General features: G+C 56.6%; 1 protein-coding gene across 1 annotated transcript; it reads left to right on the forward strand.

Moving 5' to 3' along the window:
• The first annotated feature begins 1,795 nt into the window (after positions 1 to 1,795).
• RPS6KL1 (ribosomal protein S6 kinase like 1) lies at positions 1,796 to 17,710 on the forward strand. The gene is made up of 11 exons (XM_047079864.1): positions 1,796 to 1,899; positions 3,263 to 3,550; positions 5,711 to 5,835; positions 6,772 to 6,864; positions 13,084 to 13,131; positions 13,514 to 13,646; positions 14,249 to 14,857; positions 15,268 to 15,357; positions 15,524 to 15,606; positions 16,924 to 17,019; positions 17,307 to 17,710. The coding sequence occupies exons 2-11, from the start codon at positions 3,286 to 3,288 to the stop codon at positions 17,415 to 17,417; spliced, it is 1,653 nt and encodes a 550-aa protein (XP_046935820.1). The 5' UTR covers positions 1,796 to 1,899; positions 3,263 to 3,285; the 3' UTR covers positions 17,418 to 17,710.
• Positions 17,711 to 18,991: the final 1,281 nt, after the last annotated feature.

An 18,991-nucleotide genomic window follows, 5' to 3' on the forward strand; every position in this document is an offset into this window, starting at 1 on the left:
AAGAGATATACAGAATCATCAGCATGTGGAAGGATACTATTTAAAACCGTGAGACTAAGTGCAATCCTCATCAAGAGAGTAAGGATAGAGGGAAGGAAGACATTAAGGACTGAACCCTGGGCTGCTATGACATCAGAAGCTGGAGAGGAGGAGAAGAGCCATCAAAGGAGACTGGGAAGTGAGACAAGAGCAACCAAGAGAGTGTGGGTCCAGAAGCCTGGGGAAAAAGGGATGATCACGTGGGTTGGATGCTCCTGAGAGGTCAAGAAAGGTGAGGACCAAGACCATTTGGTTTAGCAACAAATAGGTCATTGGTAACTTGACCGAGAACAATTTCAGAGGAATGTTGAAGAAGAAAGCCCCATCGGACCAGGTTCAAGAAAGAGCAGAAGAACAGGAGACAGTGAGCACAGACCTCTTTTTCAAGGAGCTTTGCTGCAAACCTGGGGTGGTAGAGGGAGAAGTGAGGCCAAGAGTGGTTTTATTTTGTTGTGTTTTCTCACCTTGCTCTTTTTTTTTTTATTTTTAAAATTTTTTTTTCAACGTTTATTTATTTTTGGGACAGAGAGAGACAGAGCATGAACGGGGGAGGGGCAGAGAGAGAGGGAGACACAGAATCGGAAACAGGCTCCAGGCTCTGAGCCATCAGCCCAGAGCCCGACACAGGGCTCAAACTCACGGACCGCAAGATCGTGACCTGGCTGAAGTCGGACGCTTAACCCACTGCGCCACCCAGGCGCCCCCTCACCTTGCTCTTAAAATGGGAGATTCAGCATTATGCTTGTATCCGATGGGAATGATTCAATGGGAGTCAAAAATTAACGATGCAGGAGAGAGAGGGGAGAATTGCTGCAGCCGTGTCCTTGAGTAGGTGGTGGGACAGGGTTGATCCCAGGTGGAAGGCTGGCCTTTGATAGGGCACAGACAGGTCATCTGTGGGAAGAGGTCGGGAGGCAGTATGTGGGTGCAGACCTGGCAGGTGGGCAGATAGCAAGCGAGAGAAGAGAACCCCAGTATTTTCAAGGGAAGGACGAAGCATGTCTCTGGCTGAGAGTGAGGATAGGGGAGGAGGTGTGGGGATTCAGGAAAGGGGAACTGTATGGTAAGGTATGTGGGGGAGAGCAAGTGCACTAAGTAAGGACAGTATGAGTCCAGGCAGCATTGGGGTGCAGGCGAGGTCTGTATGCCCACTTCAGATGTAACTTCCTCCAGAAAGCCTTCTCACCCCCAGACCAGGCTATTCCTCTTGTTATAAGTCTCATAGGCCCTGTGGTGCTTCTTTCATACAGCTCTGATCACAACTGGAATGAAATCTCAACTGTATTCTTTAGTTCTTTAACCTGTGTCCCTCCCTACACTGTAAATCCCTTGAAGACGTGAGCAGAGACTGACTATTCCAGCGCTGTATCTCAGCATCACTTTCCTCCCGCATAGTAGTGGCTCAATACAAAAGTATTGAATAGTTGAATGAATGAAATCAAGAGAAAAGTCCCGGAAGTGGCATGCGCGTTTTCTAGCCCGCCTAGAGTTCTGAAGCAGGCCCTCCCACAACCCTGGGTGATTATGAACCCCCTCCTCCGCAACACTCTCTTAAATCGCCTCCCCGCCCCCCACCTCCGTCCCCCATCTTCACTCCCTCTCCCAGCGCCCCTCTTCACCAGACACTGGGGCTTTAAGAACCGGCAGAAACGGAGCCAGGTGCTGATTGGTGGTTTATTCTAACACGCTAGAGGATGAGCTCATCTGCAGCCAATGGCCAGGCTGCACCCGGCCAGACCCCTGCACCTGGCTGGAGGGCGCAAGGCGGCCGCGGGTGGTTCACGGTCGCCCGCCGGAGTGAAGGGGCGGTGGCGGCAGGGCTAGGTCTGGCCGCGCGGACCGAGCTCCTGGCTCGGGCAGGTACGGGGTTTGTCCGGCTCCTCCTCCATCCCCCGGTCCTCCAGGCGACGGTGTCCCCTCCTCTCACTCCCCCGGCCCGCTTTCCTCTGCCCGACCGCGCGGCGCGGCGCACCTTGCGCGCCGGGACTCGCAGGCTGGGCGCGCCGCTTCCCGTGTCCAGTCGCGGCCCCGCATCCCTGCCCCGCAGGACAGAGCCCGGCAGGGTGGCCCCCTGAGGCCGGGGCCCGACTCGAGCATCCCAGCCCATCGGCCTCGGTACCCCCAAAGACAGGCCTCAGGGCTGTATGTTCTCGGTGGCAGGGCGGAGCAAGGAGAGTGCGGCTTCCCTCCCTCCTTCTCTCCACCGCCCCCCCCCCCCCCCCCGGGGCTGCGTCCTGGCCTTGGTTCAGGCCCCGCTGGCTTGAGGATGTGGGTTTCCCTCCCCGCCCCACTCCCCGTCCTGTTCTATCTGTTCCCTCACTCTACAGAGGCACAAGTGGCCTAGACTTGGAAGTGCAGGCCCTGCCCTTCCCAATGGGCCCTGAGAGAGCACAGGTGCCGCTGAGGCTGCAGTAGGGGGGCAGAGGCATCCCTGCTGGCTTCTCTCTGAGCCCTTTCCTTTCCTGAAGCCACTGCTCCTATCCCTTTGGCCACTCGTGTCACACACTGCTCAGGGAGGAGCTGCTGTCAGGTACTTGGAGGCCACGTGGCCTCCCTGGCCTACTCAGAGCCGGGAGGACAGGGCCACCCCCTTCCTAGGGCTGGGTTGATCCTATCCTCCTTCCTCTAACTTCATCCAGAATCTGCCCCTCAGTCATTTCATTGGCCCACAGGCTTTAAGGCCAGGCCTTGTGCCTAACTCTGTGTGTGTGTAGGTGGGGAGTTTTCACTTGCTGACCTTGGCACCAAAGGAAGTAAATAAAGCGGGGGCCATTTATTCTGTTCAGAAAAGTGCCATCACCGAACCCTGAAGGATAAATGAGATTCCTGTAGGCGGAGTGTGAGCAGGAGAACAGGCAGGATGGAGGGAACAGTGTGAGGAACAGCCTCCATGTGTGGCCATCGTATGTTTACCGTGTAGTAGATGCTAGTTTGTCTGTGGAGACAACTCTGAGGGCAACTCTGGATCACAAATGCCCTCAGTTCTCTCAGTCCTCAAAAAATATCTGCTGATCTGAATTTGAATGGAAAGGAAGAGCCCTGAGCAGGTTATTATTCTATTATTATTACCGTTTACAAAAGGTTTGGCTCCGTAGAGGGATGTTACCCACATGAGCTCTGATCCCTCCAGCCCTTAATGTCCCAATTTTCAGTGGAGGAAATCAGGAGGCAGATGGGGTGTTGTTCCCAGCTGGGACCTCCCTAAAGCATCTGTTTATTTCAGGTCACCACTGCAGGACAACAGCCATGAGCCTGGTGGCCTGCGAGTGCCCTCCTGGCCCAGGCCTGGAGCCTGAGCCTTGCTCCCGCGCACGGTCCCAGGCCCGTGTGTACCTGGAGCAGATTCGCAGCCTGGTGGCTCCTGGGGCCCCCGACGTGACCAAACGTGACTACCTGGTAGATGCAGCCACGCAGATCCGGCTGGCCCTGGAGCGTGATGTCAGCGAGGACTATGAGGCCGCCTTCAACCACTACCAGAACGGCGTGGACGTCCTGCTGCGAGGCGTGCACGGTGAGGGCTGGGCTGGGCAGGGACGAGGGCCAGTGGGGAAGGGCCAGCTTAGGGCTTGCCCCGACCTCTGTCCATCTGTGCTGAGTGAACAGGGCTCTAGGCTGGCCCTGCTGGGAAGGACAGTATTTTTTTTTTTTTAATTTTTTTTACCGTTTATTTATTTTTGAGAGAGAGAGAGAGACAGAGCATGAACGGGGGAGGGGCAGAGAGAGAGGGAGACACAGAATTGGAAGCAGGCTCCAGGCTCCGAGCCATCAGCCCAGAGCCCGACGCGGGGCTCGAACTCACGGACCGCGAGATCGTGACCTGAGCCGAAGTCGGACACTTAACCGACTGAGCCACCCAAGCGCCCCAAGGGAAGGACAGTATTAACAGCTGGCATTTATTGAGCAGTTCCTAGATACCAGACACTGGTCTAAGGGCTTTACCTGTATTAATTCATTTGAGCCTCACAGTAACAGAAATTACTATATATGTTGTTGTAGTTCCAGGTATATAGGAACTATTTTTTTTATTAATTAAAAAATATTTTTTAAAGTTTTGGGGCATCTGGGTGGCTAAGTTGGCTAAGCGGCCGACTTCAGCTCAGGTTATGATCTCACGGTTCGTGGGTTTGAGCCCCGAGTCGGGCTCTGTGCTGACAGCTCGGGGCCTGGAGCCTGCTTCGGATTCTGAGTCTCCCTCTCTCTCTGCCCCTCCCCTGCTCGTGCTCTGTCTCTGTCTCAAAAATAAATAAACATTAAAAAAGAAAAACTTAAAATTTTTTTTTAAGGTTTGTTTTGTTTTGTTTTTTGAGAACGTGAGTTGAGGAGGGGCAGAGAGAGAGAGAGAGAGAGAGAGAGATAATCCCAAGCAGGTTCTGCACTGTCAGCGCAGAGCCCAATTCGGGGCTCCAACTCAGGAACCATGAGATCATGACCTGAGCCAAAATCAAGGGTCAGATGCTTAACTGGCTAAGCCACCCAGGCACCCCTATAGGAACTATTTTTATTCCTATTTTCTTTTTTAAAAATTTTTTTTAAATGTTTACTTATTTTTGAGACAGAGAGAGAGCATGAACAGGGGAGGGTCAGACAGAGAGGGAGACACAGAATTGGAAGCAAGCTCCAGGCTCTGAGCTGTCAGCACAGAGCCCGACGCGGGGCTCGAACTCAGGGACCGCGAGATCATGACCTGAGCCAAAGTCTGAAGCTCAACCGACCGAGCCACCCAGGCGCCCTCTTTCCTATTTTCCAGATGAGAAAACTGAGGCATCAGGCAGTGAAATAGCTTGCCTAAGGTTCCATAGCTATCAAGTGGCAAGCTGAGGTTTGAAGAGTCTGGGCTCCAGAGGCTGGTTGCTTGACCCAGCGCCTGTCCCTGGAGTAGTGTCGGGCTCCTGCCCTCTGGGGGAGGAGGATACATATGACAATTAATAATTATGATCTCAGGTGGGAAGAGCAATGAGGAGGAAGTGAGGGGAGGGAAGAGAGAAATTGAGGCCAGGCTGGGCTAGCATAGGGTATTTTCTAGAAGTCAAAACTTTAATCTAGCACTGAAGAACAGTAGGTATGTTGTCCAGCCGGTGGTGCTCCAGAGAGGGCAACCTGTTTGGGGCGAAGTGAGGCATTTTCAATCCGGGGGGAGAGGCTGGCCCTGTGGCCAGGTTGAGATCCCTGAGGGTGGTCAGGCTGGGGGTGGGAGTCGGGCCCTGCTTCAGGCTTCCTACCCCACCCCCTGCCAAAGAGACCCCCAGTTCCTGAGCTTCAGACTGCCCAGTGAATTAGTTTGTCCTCCAATCCCAGTCCCCACTCTGGCCTTTTCACACTGGGCACCAGAGGTGACAGAGGGACATTCTCTGGGAGCTTCTGTCTCCTTTCTCTGAAAACGGATGCGGAAATCCCCAGTCTGTTCTTTCCCGGGCTGTGACAGCAGCCAGCGAGGTGGTGGGTGCCAACTGTGAAGTGCAGTAGGCTGAGGGTGACCACGGTTCCCAGCCTCTCCCCCCATCTTCTGCTCCCCACCTGCCTGTCTCCCACCCGGACGAGGGCTGGGGAACAGTCTGCGGCCGGCCTCCCAAGTAGGCACTCTGTCCTGTGGAGGTCAGGGGGTGGGCAGAGGGAGCCAGAACCCCAGCCCTCCAAGGCCGGGGTGGGTCCTGGTGACCCCATTGTCCCACAGTCGACCCCAACAAGGAGCGACGCGAGGCTGTAAAGCTGAAAATTACCAAGTATCTGCGGCGCGCCGAGGAGATCTTCAACTGCCACCTGCAGAGGACTCTGGGAGGAGGAGCAAGCCCTGGCACGGTGAGGGGGACTGCTCCCCAAAGGCCTGAGGGCCCTGGAGGGAGAGAGCTGAGCCACGCCCCCAGCCCCCTCGGGCCAGGGCCAGATGGCTGTCATCTCACATCCCAGGCTGCAGGGCAGGGCAGGGCAATTGGCTGTGCGAACCAGGTTCTCCCCAGGCTTCCTCTGTCTCCCACACACTCCTAGCTCCCTTCAAACGCTTAGTGAATCATCTCCAGGCCAGTCTCACACACACACACATACACACACACACACACACTCAAAGTCTCCCACATCTGTTTGAGCTTGAACTGAGCTCTGTTTGAGCTGCAGTGAGTGCAGCTGACCCTTGAACGAAACAGGTTTGAACTGCGTGGGTCCACTTATATACTTGGATTTTCTTCGATAAATACACTGCAGTATTTATAATTACATTGTAAATGTATACATTAAATGTAAATACATGTAAATACATTAAATGTATACATTGTAAATGTATACATTAAATACATTGTAAATGTATTTTCTCTTCTGCGTCTTATTCGGCTGCTTTTCCCCAGCGCAGGTGCCTGGGCCGCATGCCTTGGTCCTCGAGGCGTGTTCCCTGAGACCCACACGGTCCCAGGCTTTCTCCCCCTCCCTGGGGGCGCCTGCCTCCTATGGATGGGGCTTCCTTCCTACACAGGGTTTCTGAAGCCTGAGAACCCCCTGGGTCTTGGAGGAGGGCTGCCTGGGGGCCGAGTGTCGAGGATGGGGTGACCACCCTGGGCAGGTGTGGGCCTCTTCCAGTCGGGGCCGGCTTCTCTGCTCCCTGTGAGGTGGGGGGGGCTGCTTGTACCCTGGTTCTGCCCCTTGTGCCTGCCGCTGTCCTGGCAGCTGGAGGAGGGCCTGGTGAGAAGGCAGTGCCTGAGGGGGGCTGGGCCCTGAGGCTGTGTGGTCTGTCTCCCTCCTCCGCAGGGTTTCAGCAGCCTGAGGCTCCGGCCCATCCGCACACTGAGCTCTGCCCTGGAGCAGCTGAGGGGCTGCAGGGTGGTCGGGGTCATCGAGAAGGTGAGTGAGCGGACAGCCACAGTGGGGTGCTGCGGGTGGGGAGAAGGCGGTGTATGCAGATGGGGGTGGTGGGTGGGGAGAGAGAGCAGCTACCCCCACTCTTCCAGAAGGGGCCCGAAAGGGGTCAGAGGGTCCGAGGGGAGGAGAGCAGCTGTGTCCAGTGGTTCCCCACCCTTCTCCCACCCCGGCACACATCAGTCAGGTCCTGGAGAGAAAATTGGGAACAGAAGAGGCAGACAGTCCCTTTTCCACAGCCCTTGGCTCAGACTGAAAGCCACACCCTCAGAGATTCAAGACAGAAGCCCCAGGACAAGCATGCACAGCCCTGCTCACTCCTCTTCCTCCTCACTCTGCGCCCCAGGCCGAGGCCAGGGTCTCCCCACCAGGGGTAGCTGAGGGGTTCCTGTGGTGGATGCACTCCAATCCAGAAGCCTGCCCTGCAGAGGGTCCCAGCTCCCAGAGGGGCCTCAGCAGCTCTGCCCTTTCCCTCCTGGAACCCCCCCCACCCTTGTGCTGACCCCATCTGAGGTCCTTTGCCTTAATTGGGGGGCAGGTAGGAAGGTAGGAGCTGACATCCCAGCCTGTACGCGGGACAGTCATTAGAGTGGGGGACTCGGAAGGACAGACAGTGGGGTCACATGAGATCTGAACCAATATTCAACTGCCCTCTGCCCGACCCAGGCAACACCTGAGTAGTTGCTAAAGGGCTGCGTTCTCAACACCACCGTTCATCAGAATCACCTGAGAAGCTTCCTGAAAAGAGATGCCTGGGCCCCACCCCAAGCCTATTGAGTCAGAATCTCCAGGGTTGAGCCCAGGAATCTGGAGTTGAAATACTCCTCTGGGGATTTGGGGATTTTGCCGGGCCTGGGAGCCCACAAAGGACATCTGCTCAGTGCACGGCATGGCCACAGCGAACCCCTTCCCCTCCCGTTGGTTTCGTCATGTGTAAGTGGGGTAAGATTCCAGCCCTCAAGGGGGCATGTGGGAACTAAAATGAAATAATTTTTGGGAAAGGCCTGGCACACACTAAAATTTTTGATACGTGTTTGATGGCTGTAAATGCTAGTGACAAGAGCGAGGGGGATGGGGCGTGCAGGCTTCCCGTCCCCCAGCCGTCCCCCAGCTGCTCCTCCCAGGTCCCTGGAACAGGCCCCAGTCTGTCAGCCAAGGCCCGGCCAGCTTCCATATGCCTTCCCTCCAACAACACTAGTCTGTGTGGCCCCAGCCAAGCACAGCCGCTCCCACAGAGGGGCTGGGAGGTGACTGCCACCACCTTTTCCCCCTGTGGGATCCTACTGAACTACAGGTGTTGTGGACAGAGGGGTTCGAGGTCAAACAAGTTTGGGTTACAGTGAGTTAAAGTTACATGACTTTTTTGTTTGTTTGTTTTTTTGTGTTTAATTTTAGGAGTTTGCAGAGCTTTTAGGATGCTAATGTATATACCATGAGTTTCCAAGAAGGAGGTCTATGATAGAATTTCCCGAATTTGTTTAACCCCCGGACACGCATATGCGAAGCATTTTCAGAATCCAGTGTTCTGAGGCCCGTGTCTGGGTGGATGGAAAGCACAAATTAAGGCCAAGCCCAACCATTCTGCCTTGAGGCTGAGTTTCTTTCCTTTTTTTACCCTTTCTTGGGCACCTGGCTTACCTACTCCACCTCCCTCCTGAGATCCTGCTTCCTTTCCCGGTTTCATTTCCAAGTCAGGAACACCATCTTCCCCAAATTAGGAGAGATGTTAGGGCCACTGGGCCCAGGTCCCTGCAGCCGGGCCCGGATGTGCTATCAATGCGTTCCATTCTGCAACGCTGCCCAGGCACATCCGGGCGGGAGGGCAGCGCGGGCCAGCAGTCCACAGAGCCAGGGGGTGGCAAAGGGCTTGCTCACAAAGCCTGGAGGGCCAGTTGTTAGGTTAACTGGGCTGGGGGTCCCTAGGGACCCCTGGGGGCTAAAGAGGTACTGGCAGGGGTAGAGGGTTTGCTGGGAACATCTAGGCAGGTGGGTCAGGGACTAGATAGGCCTCTGACAAGAATACCTGGGGGTTTGCTCTCAGGGAGCACGGGGGGCCTGAGAGACCTCACCACACAATTGCTGAGCCTCCTCTAGAAGCCAGGGATAGGGAAGAAAAAGAAGGCCATCCAAGTCACTTCTTGTTTTTTTGGCTCGAACACAGGGGTGTTTTTTAGAGTTATCATTAGTTACCAACATTTAAAAATTGGCAGGTTTCGTATAGAAGTCCAGATTTCCTGCTTCTCCTGCAAAATTGGAAGATTTGGAAACGCTGGCTCACAATCTCACGTGGCAGCCAGGAGTGGTGGGGGAGGCTGCCTGTGTTTGTTTGTTTTGTTTTGAGAGAGAGGAAGGACCCGTGAACGAGTGGGAGAGGGGGCAGAGGGAGAGGGAGAGAGAATCTTAAGCAGGCTCCACGCCACCCTTCACGGAGCCCCATCTCACAACCGTGAGATCATGACCTGATCCGAAATCAAGAGTCAGACGCTTAAGCGGCTGAGCCACCCAGGTGCCCCAGGGGCTGCCTCTTTGGGACACCAGTCCCCTGGTTTGCTCCTGTCCCTGCTCTGTCCCCTTGGTTCACAGGCCAGCCCCTGTGGGCCTTGGAGTTTGAGAATCTGCTTGAAACTTTTGGACTTGTTTGCCCCATGAGAGATTCTTCCTGGGATTTTGATACTTTGGGCATTTTGAAAGAAAGGGTTAATGTGTTTCACCAGAGCTTTAATTGTTCCAGGTCCCAAGAACTCCAGTGGGTATCCTGGAAAAAAAAAAAAATTCTCTTTATAGAAAGGTGAAAAGGGCACCCAGAACTGCCCTCCACCTTCCAAATAGCAATAGTCGCCTGACATTAATTAGTACGGCACGTTCTTATTTGCAAAACTGTTGCATTAAACCCCTTCAGTCACCCTGGGGGGGAAAAAGCACTATACTGGACAGCCTCATACAGTAGTCCTTAGCCACATAACACTATTTAAGTTAAAATTAAATATTCTCCTTCTTATTCATACCAACCACACCTCAAGGGCTTGATAGCCTTACATATGTTCACTGGTTTCTGTATTGGGCAGTGCAGATATATATTTCCTTCACGTTCCATTGGACGGTGCTGCCTTTTAATAATTGTCTTACAGGGGCACCTGGGTGGCTCAGTAGGTTAAGCGTCCGACTTCGACTCAGGCCATGACCTCACAGCTCGTGAGTTCGAGCCCCACGTTGGGCCCCCTGCTATCAGCACAGAGTCCACTTCGGATCCTCTGTCTCCTCTCTCTGCCCCTCCCCAGCTCATTCTGTTTCTCTCTCAAAATAAGTAAATAAAGTAGTTGTCTTGCAATTACGAGAATGAAACAGAGGCTCGTAGAAGTCGAGCGACTAGTGCTCTGGTCCCCCTATAGCCCTGAGCACAAGAGGAAGGGGGTGTTTTTGTTTGCTGGCTTTAATGGGAAAATGCCCCTGCTACTTTTGAGCTATTTTGTTTTATTTTATTATTTTTTTAAGTTGTTAATGTTTTTATTTATTTTTGAGACAGAGAGAGACAGAGCATGAGCAGGGGAGGGGCAGAGAGAGAGGGAAACACAGAATCCGAAGCAGGCTCTAGGCTTTGAACTGTCAGCACAGAGCCCGACGTGGGGCTCGAACTCACGAGCCGTGAGATCATGACCTGAGCCGAAGTCGGACGCTTAACCGACTGAGCCACCCAGGCACCCCTGAGCTATTTTAAACTAAGGCAATATACATATATATTCCTCATCATCCTGCCTAGCTCCGAGATAATTGCTATTAATATTTCGGACTAATTCTTTCTAGATCGGTAGGTGTGTGTGTGTGTGCGTGTGTGTAATACATACATACATATATACGAGGGGCAGAGGGTAAGAGAGAGCGAAGCCCAAGTAGGCTCCATGCTTGGCACAGAGCCTGATGCAGGGCTCAATCCCACGGCCCTGGGATCATGATCTGAGCCAAAGTCAAGAGTTGGACTCTCAACCGACTGAGCCCCCTAGGCGCCCCTGATCAAGTTTTCTATCTGGCTTCCCCAGCCTTCACTGCTGCCTTTTTGGACTGTGTGAGAGGACCTTAGCCAGGACAAGGTGGTAGGGAATCCCACTTGGCAAGGGACGGTGGGGAATTATCCAGGGTGTCAGTACTTGTGGGAAACTCGATTCTCTAAATGACCCCAGAGTTTTCTTGCTTGCTTTTGCAAACACTGCACCAGTTTGGTTAAGGAGCTGGGGCCAGGCTGGGTTCCACCTCTGGCTGTTGGAGGAGAGACCTCTGGTGGTCAGAAAGCGTGTGTCACTGCTGCCTCAGGAAGGGCGCTGATGATGGGGGAGCTGAGGCCCAGAGGGGAGGGCAGGTGCCATGGTCATCTGGCTGTGCCCCATTGCAGTTAAGTCTCTGGGGCTCTGGGATCAGCCCTGCCTGCATTCAAATCCTGGCTCTACTACTGTTCAGCAGTGGGACTATAGGTAACAAAACTTCTCTGAACCTCAACTTGTTCGTCAATAAACTGGGTCACTAATAACGCTGACCTGGTAGGACTGTGGGAATAAAATTAAATAACCTATAGAAAGCCCTTAGCACAGAAGAAGTGCTCTATAGCCAGTGTGGGGTTTCCCTACAACCTTATCAGTGACAATTACTACAGATTATTGAGGGCACGTTATGTGGCAGGTGCGGGCTGCCGTTTGCTTGAGTCGTCCCGCTGACAAAAGGAGGTATTTCTGAGGTTCACCGAGGCAGGGTGATGTGGCAAATGTGCTAACTGGCATTCTCCTGGCTTTATATTCACAGAGGGCCTTTCTGTTTACGGCTTCGACCCACCAGGGATGAGGGAAGGCGGGCATTTGTAATTCCCGTTTGGTAGATGAGAAAATCAGTGTAGTTGCCCAGGATCTAAACCCACCCGGTCCTAGGCTGCGGCCTTTGTGACTGCCCAGTGGCCTGGCCTTCCTCGGGGTGGGGCTGGGGGACGCCCACCTGCCACCAGGGGGAGTGGCTGCCGGGCGCAGACAGCAAGGAGTCACAGCATCTGGGTGCTGGTCTTACTCCCCTGTGCCTGTCATCTGGCTGTGTCTTCTGCCTTCCTGCCCCTACATGCTTCCTGCTGTCTCCTCCGGCTGGGGCCCACTCCTGCCCATCCCAGAAATGAGTCAAGGGCCCAGGTCCAAACAAGACCCTGACCCAACAATTGGCATAGTACTGCCTAGACCAAAAGCAACAGAAGGAGAGGGCTGCTCTCCAAAGATAGCCTCCAGGGAAGGCTATCTTGAAGTTTCAAGGCTATTTTTTTTTTTTTGAGGGGAGTAGATTTTTAACAGTTTTTTAAATGTCTATTTATTTTTGAGAGAGAGAGAAAGCACGTGTGCCTGTACGTGGGGGAGGGGCCAAGAAGGAGGGGGACGGAAGATCCCCAGCAGGCTCAGCGCTGACAGCAGAGAGCCAGACGTGGGGCTCGAACTCCCAAACCGCGAGATCATTACGCTGGCCGCTTAAGCGACTGAGTCACCCAGGCGCCCCGAGAAAGACTGTTTTTAAAAAGGGGACTGGGGGCAGGTGGGGGAAGGGACCCAAAGGAGCATGCCAAATCTGCGTGCCCCCCCCCCCACCCCACCCAGGTCCGGCTTGGCTCATGGGTAACCTTGGGCTATGTTCTCGACCTCAGCTGTTTCACCTGTAAAATAAGAGATCAGAAGAGGTGACTGGCTCTGAGGTCCTGCCCCGCTGTGACACCCTCAAGCCCTGCAGGACGGATCACTCCCTGTGCACGTGGGGGGTGCTTACCGTCCCCCTGCGCTGCATAGGACTCTGGGCACACAGAGCCGGGCAGCGTGTGCTCCCTGCCCTCACGTTGTGCACAGTCCAGTGGGGAGACAGGAAATTAGACCCTGTTGATAGAGCTCCCTGAAGGTGGGCCTGGAGAGCTCTGGAGAGGAGATCCAGGGTCCCGGCCTGACCCGAGGGCTGGCCCCTGGAGGAGGCGGCAGGTGCGTTGATGCCACAGGAAACAAAGGTGGAAAAGCAGGACAGGACTATGTCAGCTTGGGGGTGGGGGCGTGGCCAGGAGCACACCCCACCACAAAAACCTGCCTTCCCTGTCTGCCCTAGAGTGAGTCAGCCTTGGTGGAGGCACCTGGGGGGCTGGGGCTCGGGCCACGGAGCCCCAGGAAGTACCACGTGCCTTGACCGGTGCCTCCTGGACTTTGGCAGGTGCAGCTGGTCCAGGACCCAGTGACTGGAGGGACCTTCGTGGTAAAGGCAGGTGCTCCTTTGACCCCTGCTGTTCGGTATTCCCCTTGGGACTTCCTCACCTACCCTCTGGGGAGCCGCCTACCCAGAACCTATATCTGAGGACCAGGCTCCCTCCAAATCTACAAGCTGCTTGTTCTGTCCCTGAGCACGGCCCCCGCCTCCCAGACAAACACACATACTGCCCCATCCTTGTTCCGGAGGGTGGAGGGCCTGGATTCCATGGTGGAGAGAGAGAGGGGTGAGGGCCGGGTCAGGAACTGGGGGGAGGCAGCTGCTACTCAGGGTGGCTCCTATCCCTTACGTGTTTGCCCCTGAAGCCAGGCTAGGATGTCCCCCAGCTGAGCACCCTCTGGTCTGTCCCTCGCCGACCTGCCTGCTCTCTCCCCAGAGCCTGTCCAGGTGTCCCGTGGCGAACCGGGAGCGGCTGACCATCATCCCACACGGTGTGCCCTACATGACTAAGCTGCTTCGGTACTTTGTGAGCGAGGATTCCATCTTCCTGCACCTGGAGCATGTGCAAGGTGAGGGGGCCTGAGGGGTCCCCCCCGTCAGCTCCCCGGGCCTTCGGCATGGCCTCCTTATCCCCTTAAAACGCCAAGCACGAGGAGGGGGCGCCAAGCACCAGACGTGTGGCACAGACCACGGGTCCCAGCCTTCCCCGGGGGGAGGATGGCAGGATCAGGTTGTGGTGGGTCTGTGCGCGGTGCCAGGGGGACAGGGGATGGCTTGAGGAGGTCACATCCTGGGCGGGGAGAGGGCACTTATGCAGATGTCCCCTTTTGTCACCATTTCCTCCAGTCCTGGCCTCTTTTCATTTTTCTAGTCTGCGCCCATTCCTTTGGAGTGGCCACGTGGGAGGGTGGTCACTGAAGCTATAAGGACAGCAGTTGGTTCACAGAGCAGATGTTTTTGGGTCACCTATTGCCGTGATGATTTTTTTTTAATAAGGGACCCATCCTTGGGTCATGGCATATAGTATAGCAGAGGGCATTCTGGGCAGAGGTGAGCGTGTGGAAGGCAGAGGGTTCATGCTGGATGCGGGGGGAGGCAGGAGTTGGGGACCTGGTGTCCACGCTCTTCTTCTCCCCTGTCCCCATGCTCGCTGCTCCTCTGCACGGCCCAGGAGGCACACTCTGGTCCCACTTGCTCTCCAAGGAGCACCCCCAGCAGTCTGGGCTCAAGTCTGGCTCCGGCCCAGAGAGGATGAAGGCTTCGCTCAACTCGCCCCTCGGCCTCCAGACCCCAGCACTGCTCCCCCTGGGACCCGCCCGCCTGCAGGACAGAATCCTGCTGGAGCCTCCGCGGACTTCTCAGAGCCTCCCCCAAGCCAGGGGGGCCCCAGCCATCGATCCCCAGAGAGAGGCTGCAGGTAGCCCTTCAGCCAGGACCCAAACTTTCTGCCCCCCGGACCTTCTGAGGGCCCCAAGTGGCCGCCTGCACCTCCAAGCCAGACGGGGACCCGGCCGGAGCTCGGACGCGAGGCCCTCGTGGGGGCTCCCTTGGGTTCATCAGGGAGCTGTCCGGGTGCTGGGGGCCTGCAGCCGAGGCAAAAGTCCGAGCCACCCCTTAGCAGACGGGGCCCACCCTGGGTTCAGCAGGGGCGCCTGGCATGTGAACGAAGAGCAGGTGAGGCAGTGGGCCGCGGAGACACTGGTGGCGCTGGAGGCGCTGCACGAGCAAGGGGTGCTGTGCCGAGATCTCAATCCCCGGAACCTGCTTCTGGACCAGACAGGTAGGTGCCCAGCCTGGGGAGGAGGGGACCTACCCCGCCTCTCAGAGGGGCCCCCCAGAGCCTCCAGACAGAGAAGGGGAGTTCCCCAAAGTCGAGGGGACCTCAGAGGTTATCTGCTTCCTCTGCCTCCCCCTGGCCTTTTCACACAGGATTCTGACCCGGTCTGGTCGGCCGATGTTGAGCCTGGGAAACGAGCCCTCCCCCAACCCAGACTCCGGGGCAGCAGCTCCCAGGTTGTCTCTGGGCCTTCTGGGGCCAGGCCCTAGGGAGTCTCCGCCCAGGGCAGCCCCTGGCTCCTGCTTTGTGACTGGTGGGGGAAGCCCCGGAGTCCCCTCCCGCATGCCAACTGCTCAATGATGACTAACCACAATTTTTGTCTACCGTTATTCCTACGTGCACTGGACGAGAAGGTCACATCCGGCTCACGTATTTTGGCCAGTGGTCGGAGGTAGAGCCCCACTGCTGCAGGGAGGCTTTGGACAATCTCTACAGTGCGCCAGGCAAGAAGGGAGAGAGGGGCCGGGGGCCCTAGATCTCGGGTGCCTGTGCGGGTTGAGCCGGGGCGGCTGAGGATGAGAGGGAAGGGGCCGTGTCCGGGTAGGACGAGCCGAGCAGGGACCGGCCCTTCAGGGTGAGGCTGGGACATGTGTGTTCTTGTCCCCACAGAGGTGGGTGGGATTTCTGAGCCGACGGAAGCCTGTGACTGGTGGAGCTTTGGGTCTCTGCTGTATGAACTGCTGACTGGAACTGTGAGTAGCTACGCAGGGTGGGGAACCCTGGTGGGTGTCACTGAGCGCAGGACGGGCTGGGCTTGGTCCAACGGGCCCTTGCTGGGGTGGAGGCCACCTGGTTCTCTAAGACCTGGCCCTTGGGTCGATGTCCTGCCCCCACAGGCCACGAGAGACCTAGGAAGTCACTCCTACCCAGGTCACAGACACACTGAGCACCCCTGCCACGCTAGTGGCTAGAAATAGTGAGACTGTCAACTTAGGTACATGAGGGTTGAGTTGGGATGGCCAGGGAAGGTTTCTGGAGAACGCCTGGGTGTAGGTCTGGAGGGAGGATAGGATTGGGCCCAACTCTTCTTTCCTGGAGGGCTGCTGAATCATCCCCCGAGCTTCTCTGCTCCCCGCGGCCCATTCCCCCCACTTGCACCTTCTGAGCTGTAACCCCCAGATCTTGGCTGAAGGACAGGAGAGCGGGCCCGCTTCGTCCAGGCCAGCAGCTGTCCTGTCCAGCCTGGGTCAGCCAGAGGCTCCAAGATCCCCCCACCCCCCTGCAGGCGTCTTTGCTCAGGATGGCAGCCTCTGCCCTCCCCGATGAGCTCAGCATCACACTGGGGCTGGTTAGGGCAGGCAGCAAGGGAGCAGCCAGACCGCGGTTTGAGCAGGGAATGACAGGAGCGAATGGAGTGTGGCCTGAGGTCCATCCTGGTGCCCTCTTTTGTCCCACAGCCAGGGCCTCTGACTGTCCTGGCTGCAGGTATCCCCAGAGTGGGGCGGTCTCTGCCTCCCGATGCTTCTCTAGCCCAGGGCCCCTGGCCTTCCTCCTGGTTGCTTCTTGCAGCAATTTCTGACCCCTGAAAGACCGCTCCGCTCTCCAGAGCTGCACCGTTCTGGAATGCAGAGAGGTCCTGCCTCGGCCCTGACGGCAGCATACCGTGGCCGGCTCTGGAGATCTTTCTTCTGTAAGGAGACCGGTTCCTGATAGAGTGCCTACCCTGAAGGCAACCCAGGATTGAGAACTTCTGGCAAGCTTGGTGCCAGAAGGAGCTGGGTTCAAACCCTGAATCCAGCAGAAGTCCCTTCACCTCCCTGAGCCTGCTCCTTGTCTTTACAATGAGGATTCTAGTACTTACTTTGAAGGTTGCTGTAGAAATCGTGCAGAAGGGGTGTCCGGCATCTTCCGCAGCCTGGCACTGGGTAGCTCTAAAGCAGAAGGCGACCACTACCATCCCCATCCCCGTGGGACATGACCCAGGGGAAAGTAAAATCCTGGCTGCCACCGGGATGTGTAGACGTTCCTGGGGTCGTCTCGTCAGAGCGCCCCTCCCTGTGTCTTCCCAGGCACTGTCACAGAGCCACCCCTCGGGAATCCAGCCCCATACCCAGCTCCAGCTGCCTGAGTGGCTCAGTCGCCCAGCGGCCTCCTTGCTGACTGAGGTGAGCCACAGCCAGCCTAGAGGAGGTAGCTTCCTGGCCCCAGGGTGGGTGCTGGGAGGGCAGAGTCCTGGCATGACCGGTGGGTGTCTGATGTGGGTGCAGGAGGGTGAATGGGGACAACAAATTGGCGTATGCCGGTGGCCAGACACCGCTAGTGTCCCCAGGGTACCACTGGGGGTTCCGTGGGCCGGGCAGCTGGGAGTGGTGACCGACCACCTCACCCCGGCTGAGGTCAACCCATGCCTCAGCGACAAGGGTCTGCCAAGCCCGCTGGGCTTTCTCCGCAGCTGCTGCAGTTTGATCCTGCGCGGCGCCTGGGCGCTGGAGGAGGCGGTGTCAACAGGCTCAAGGCCCACCCCTTCTTCAGTACTACCCAGTGGAGCAAACTGGTGGGGTAAGAGGGGCAGAGCGGGCCACGGAAGCTGCTGGACTGGTCTGGATCGCCTCCCTTTGCCTGTCACCTGGAGCTGGCCCACGTAATCAGCGGCCCCCGGGCAAAGAAGACAGGGCGGCTGCTTTTCCTGCACAAGCCCCTCTTGGGCACCAGAAGTGACCATCGCCACTGCCCAGATGGGCCTGGGCGTCCCCCCGGCCAGCCCCAGAGACCCTTTCTGGTCATTACTGAAGGGGAAGGACAGGGAGCTCTCACCCCACCAGGCAGATCGGACCCCTCCACCCCTCCACCCCTCCACCGTCCAGCCTTCGGCAGACACCTGTACCTTGACTGCAGACCTGCAAAGGGTGTCTCCTGCCGCGTTAGCTCGGAGCCCCCGATCCGCTGCCGAACTGACCGCAAGGTCTTGGGACTATCTGCCCTGTGCCCCGCTTGGGACGCCTCTGGAGACTCAGGATACTGGCTCGGTGGACCCAAGCCAGGGCTGCCCTGCCTGGTCATCTTAGGCGTGCAACTAGTGGGCCTCTTCCCCCCTCCCAGGCTATTCCTGCAGGGCGTGGGGAGGCTGGGGAAGCAGGGAGAAGCCTGTAGTGGGCATGGAGTGAGGTGGGGGACAGAATGATCTGTGATTCCAGACTTTGGAGAACAGAAGGAAGGTGAGAGAGGAAAATAAGGATAAGCGTAATAAAAGGGAGGAATGCACAGCTCTGCCACTTAAGGGTAATTCTGAAAGCAGAACAGAGCTCCCTACCCTAGCAAGCCCGCCCGTGTGCAAAAGGGAGCGGACTCCGTGGGTCTGAGCGGGGGTCACAGTGCAGCTGCCAGGCTGAAGCCACTACCACACATTGTACCCGTCAGGATTCCCTTCTTGGGCACTTGTCCTGTTTCCCATTTTGCATTTGCATTGAGGGTCCGCTCAAGTCACCGCTCCCTGTGACTTCATCCCCTTTTGAGGTGAGAAACGACAAAACACACGGATTGTCTGCGCTTGTAGCCAGAGGCACAATGTTTCTGGTCCCTGAAGAGCTGGCGTGAGTAGTTACCCCAAAGACTATCGCCTCCCCAGGTTTGGGGGGCCCTCTTACTCTTCTCCGGGTTCTTCCTGTTACTGGGGTGTGGCACCCAAGGCGGAAATTTCCACTAAACCTCTGCCCCCAACTCCTTCCTTCCAGTGTGTCTGACACCACCAGGTGGCGCCCTGACACTTCTCCAGTCTGGCTGTAAAGGTCCAACCTTCACTCTAGAGGTGGGGCTGCCAGGGAGGGCAGCCTGTTTGTGCTTTCCCTGGGCCTTGCCCATACCTCCCCCTGCAATAAAGCCTGCTGGTACCCATGGTGTCCTCGCCTCCTGAACGCAACGAGAGCAGCCCTGCCATAAGGAGAGATTGGAAGGCCCCCCGGAGAAAACTCCGTACTTAGTCAAGAGTGAGCCTGGAGTCTACTAGAAGGTAGGAAGCAGGGCTGGTGGTGAAGGGCATGCCAGCCTGTGCCCTGCAGAGCAGCTCTGAGCCGAGAGGAAGTGCTGGCACATAGGGGACACTGGAACCTGGGAAATAAAGCAGGAAGAGAAGTCTTAGAA

Source organism: Lynx rufus, unplaced genomic scaffold (assembly GCF_022079265.1).
Source record: "Lynx rufus isolate CCGP_SWC_20201006 ecotype Redwood Valley unplaced genomic scaffold, mLynRuf1.p SCAF_17, whole genome shotgun sequence".
In the NCBI taxonomy this organism is placed as follows: domain Eukaryota; kingdom Metazoa; phylum Chordata; class Mammalia; order Carnivora; family Felidae; genus Lynx; species Lynx rufus.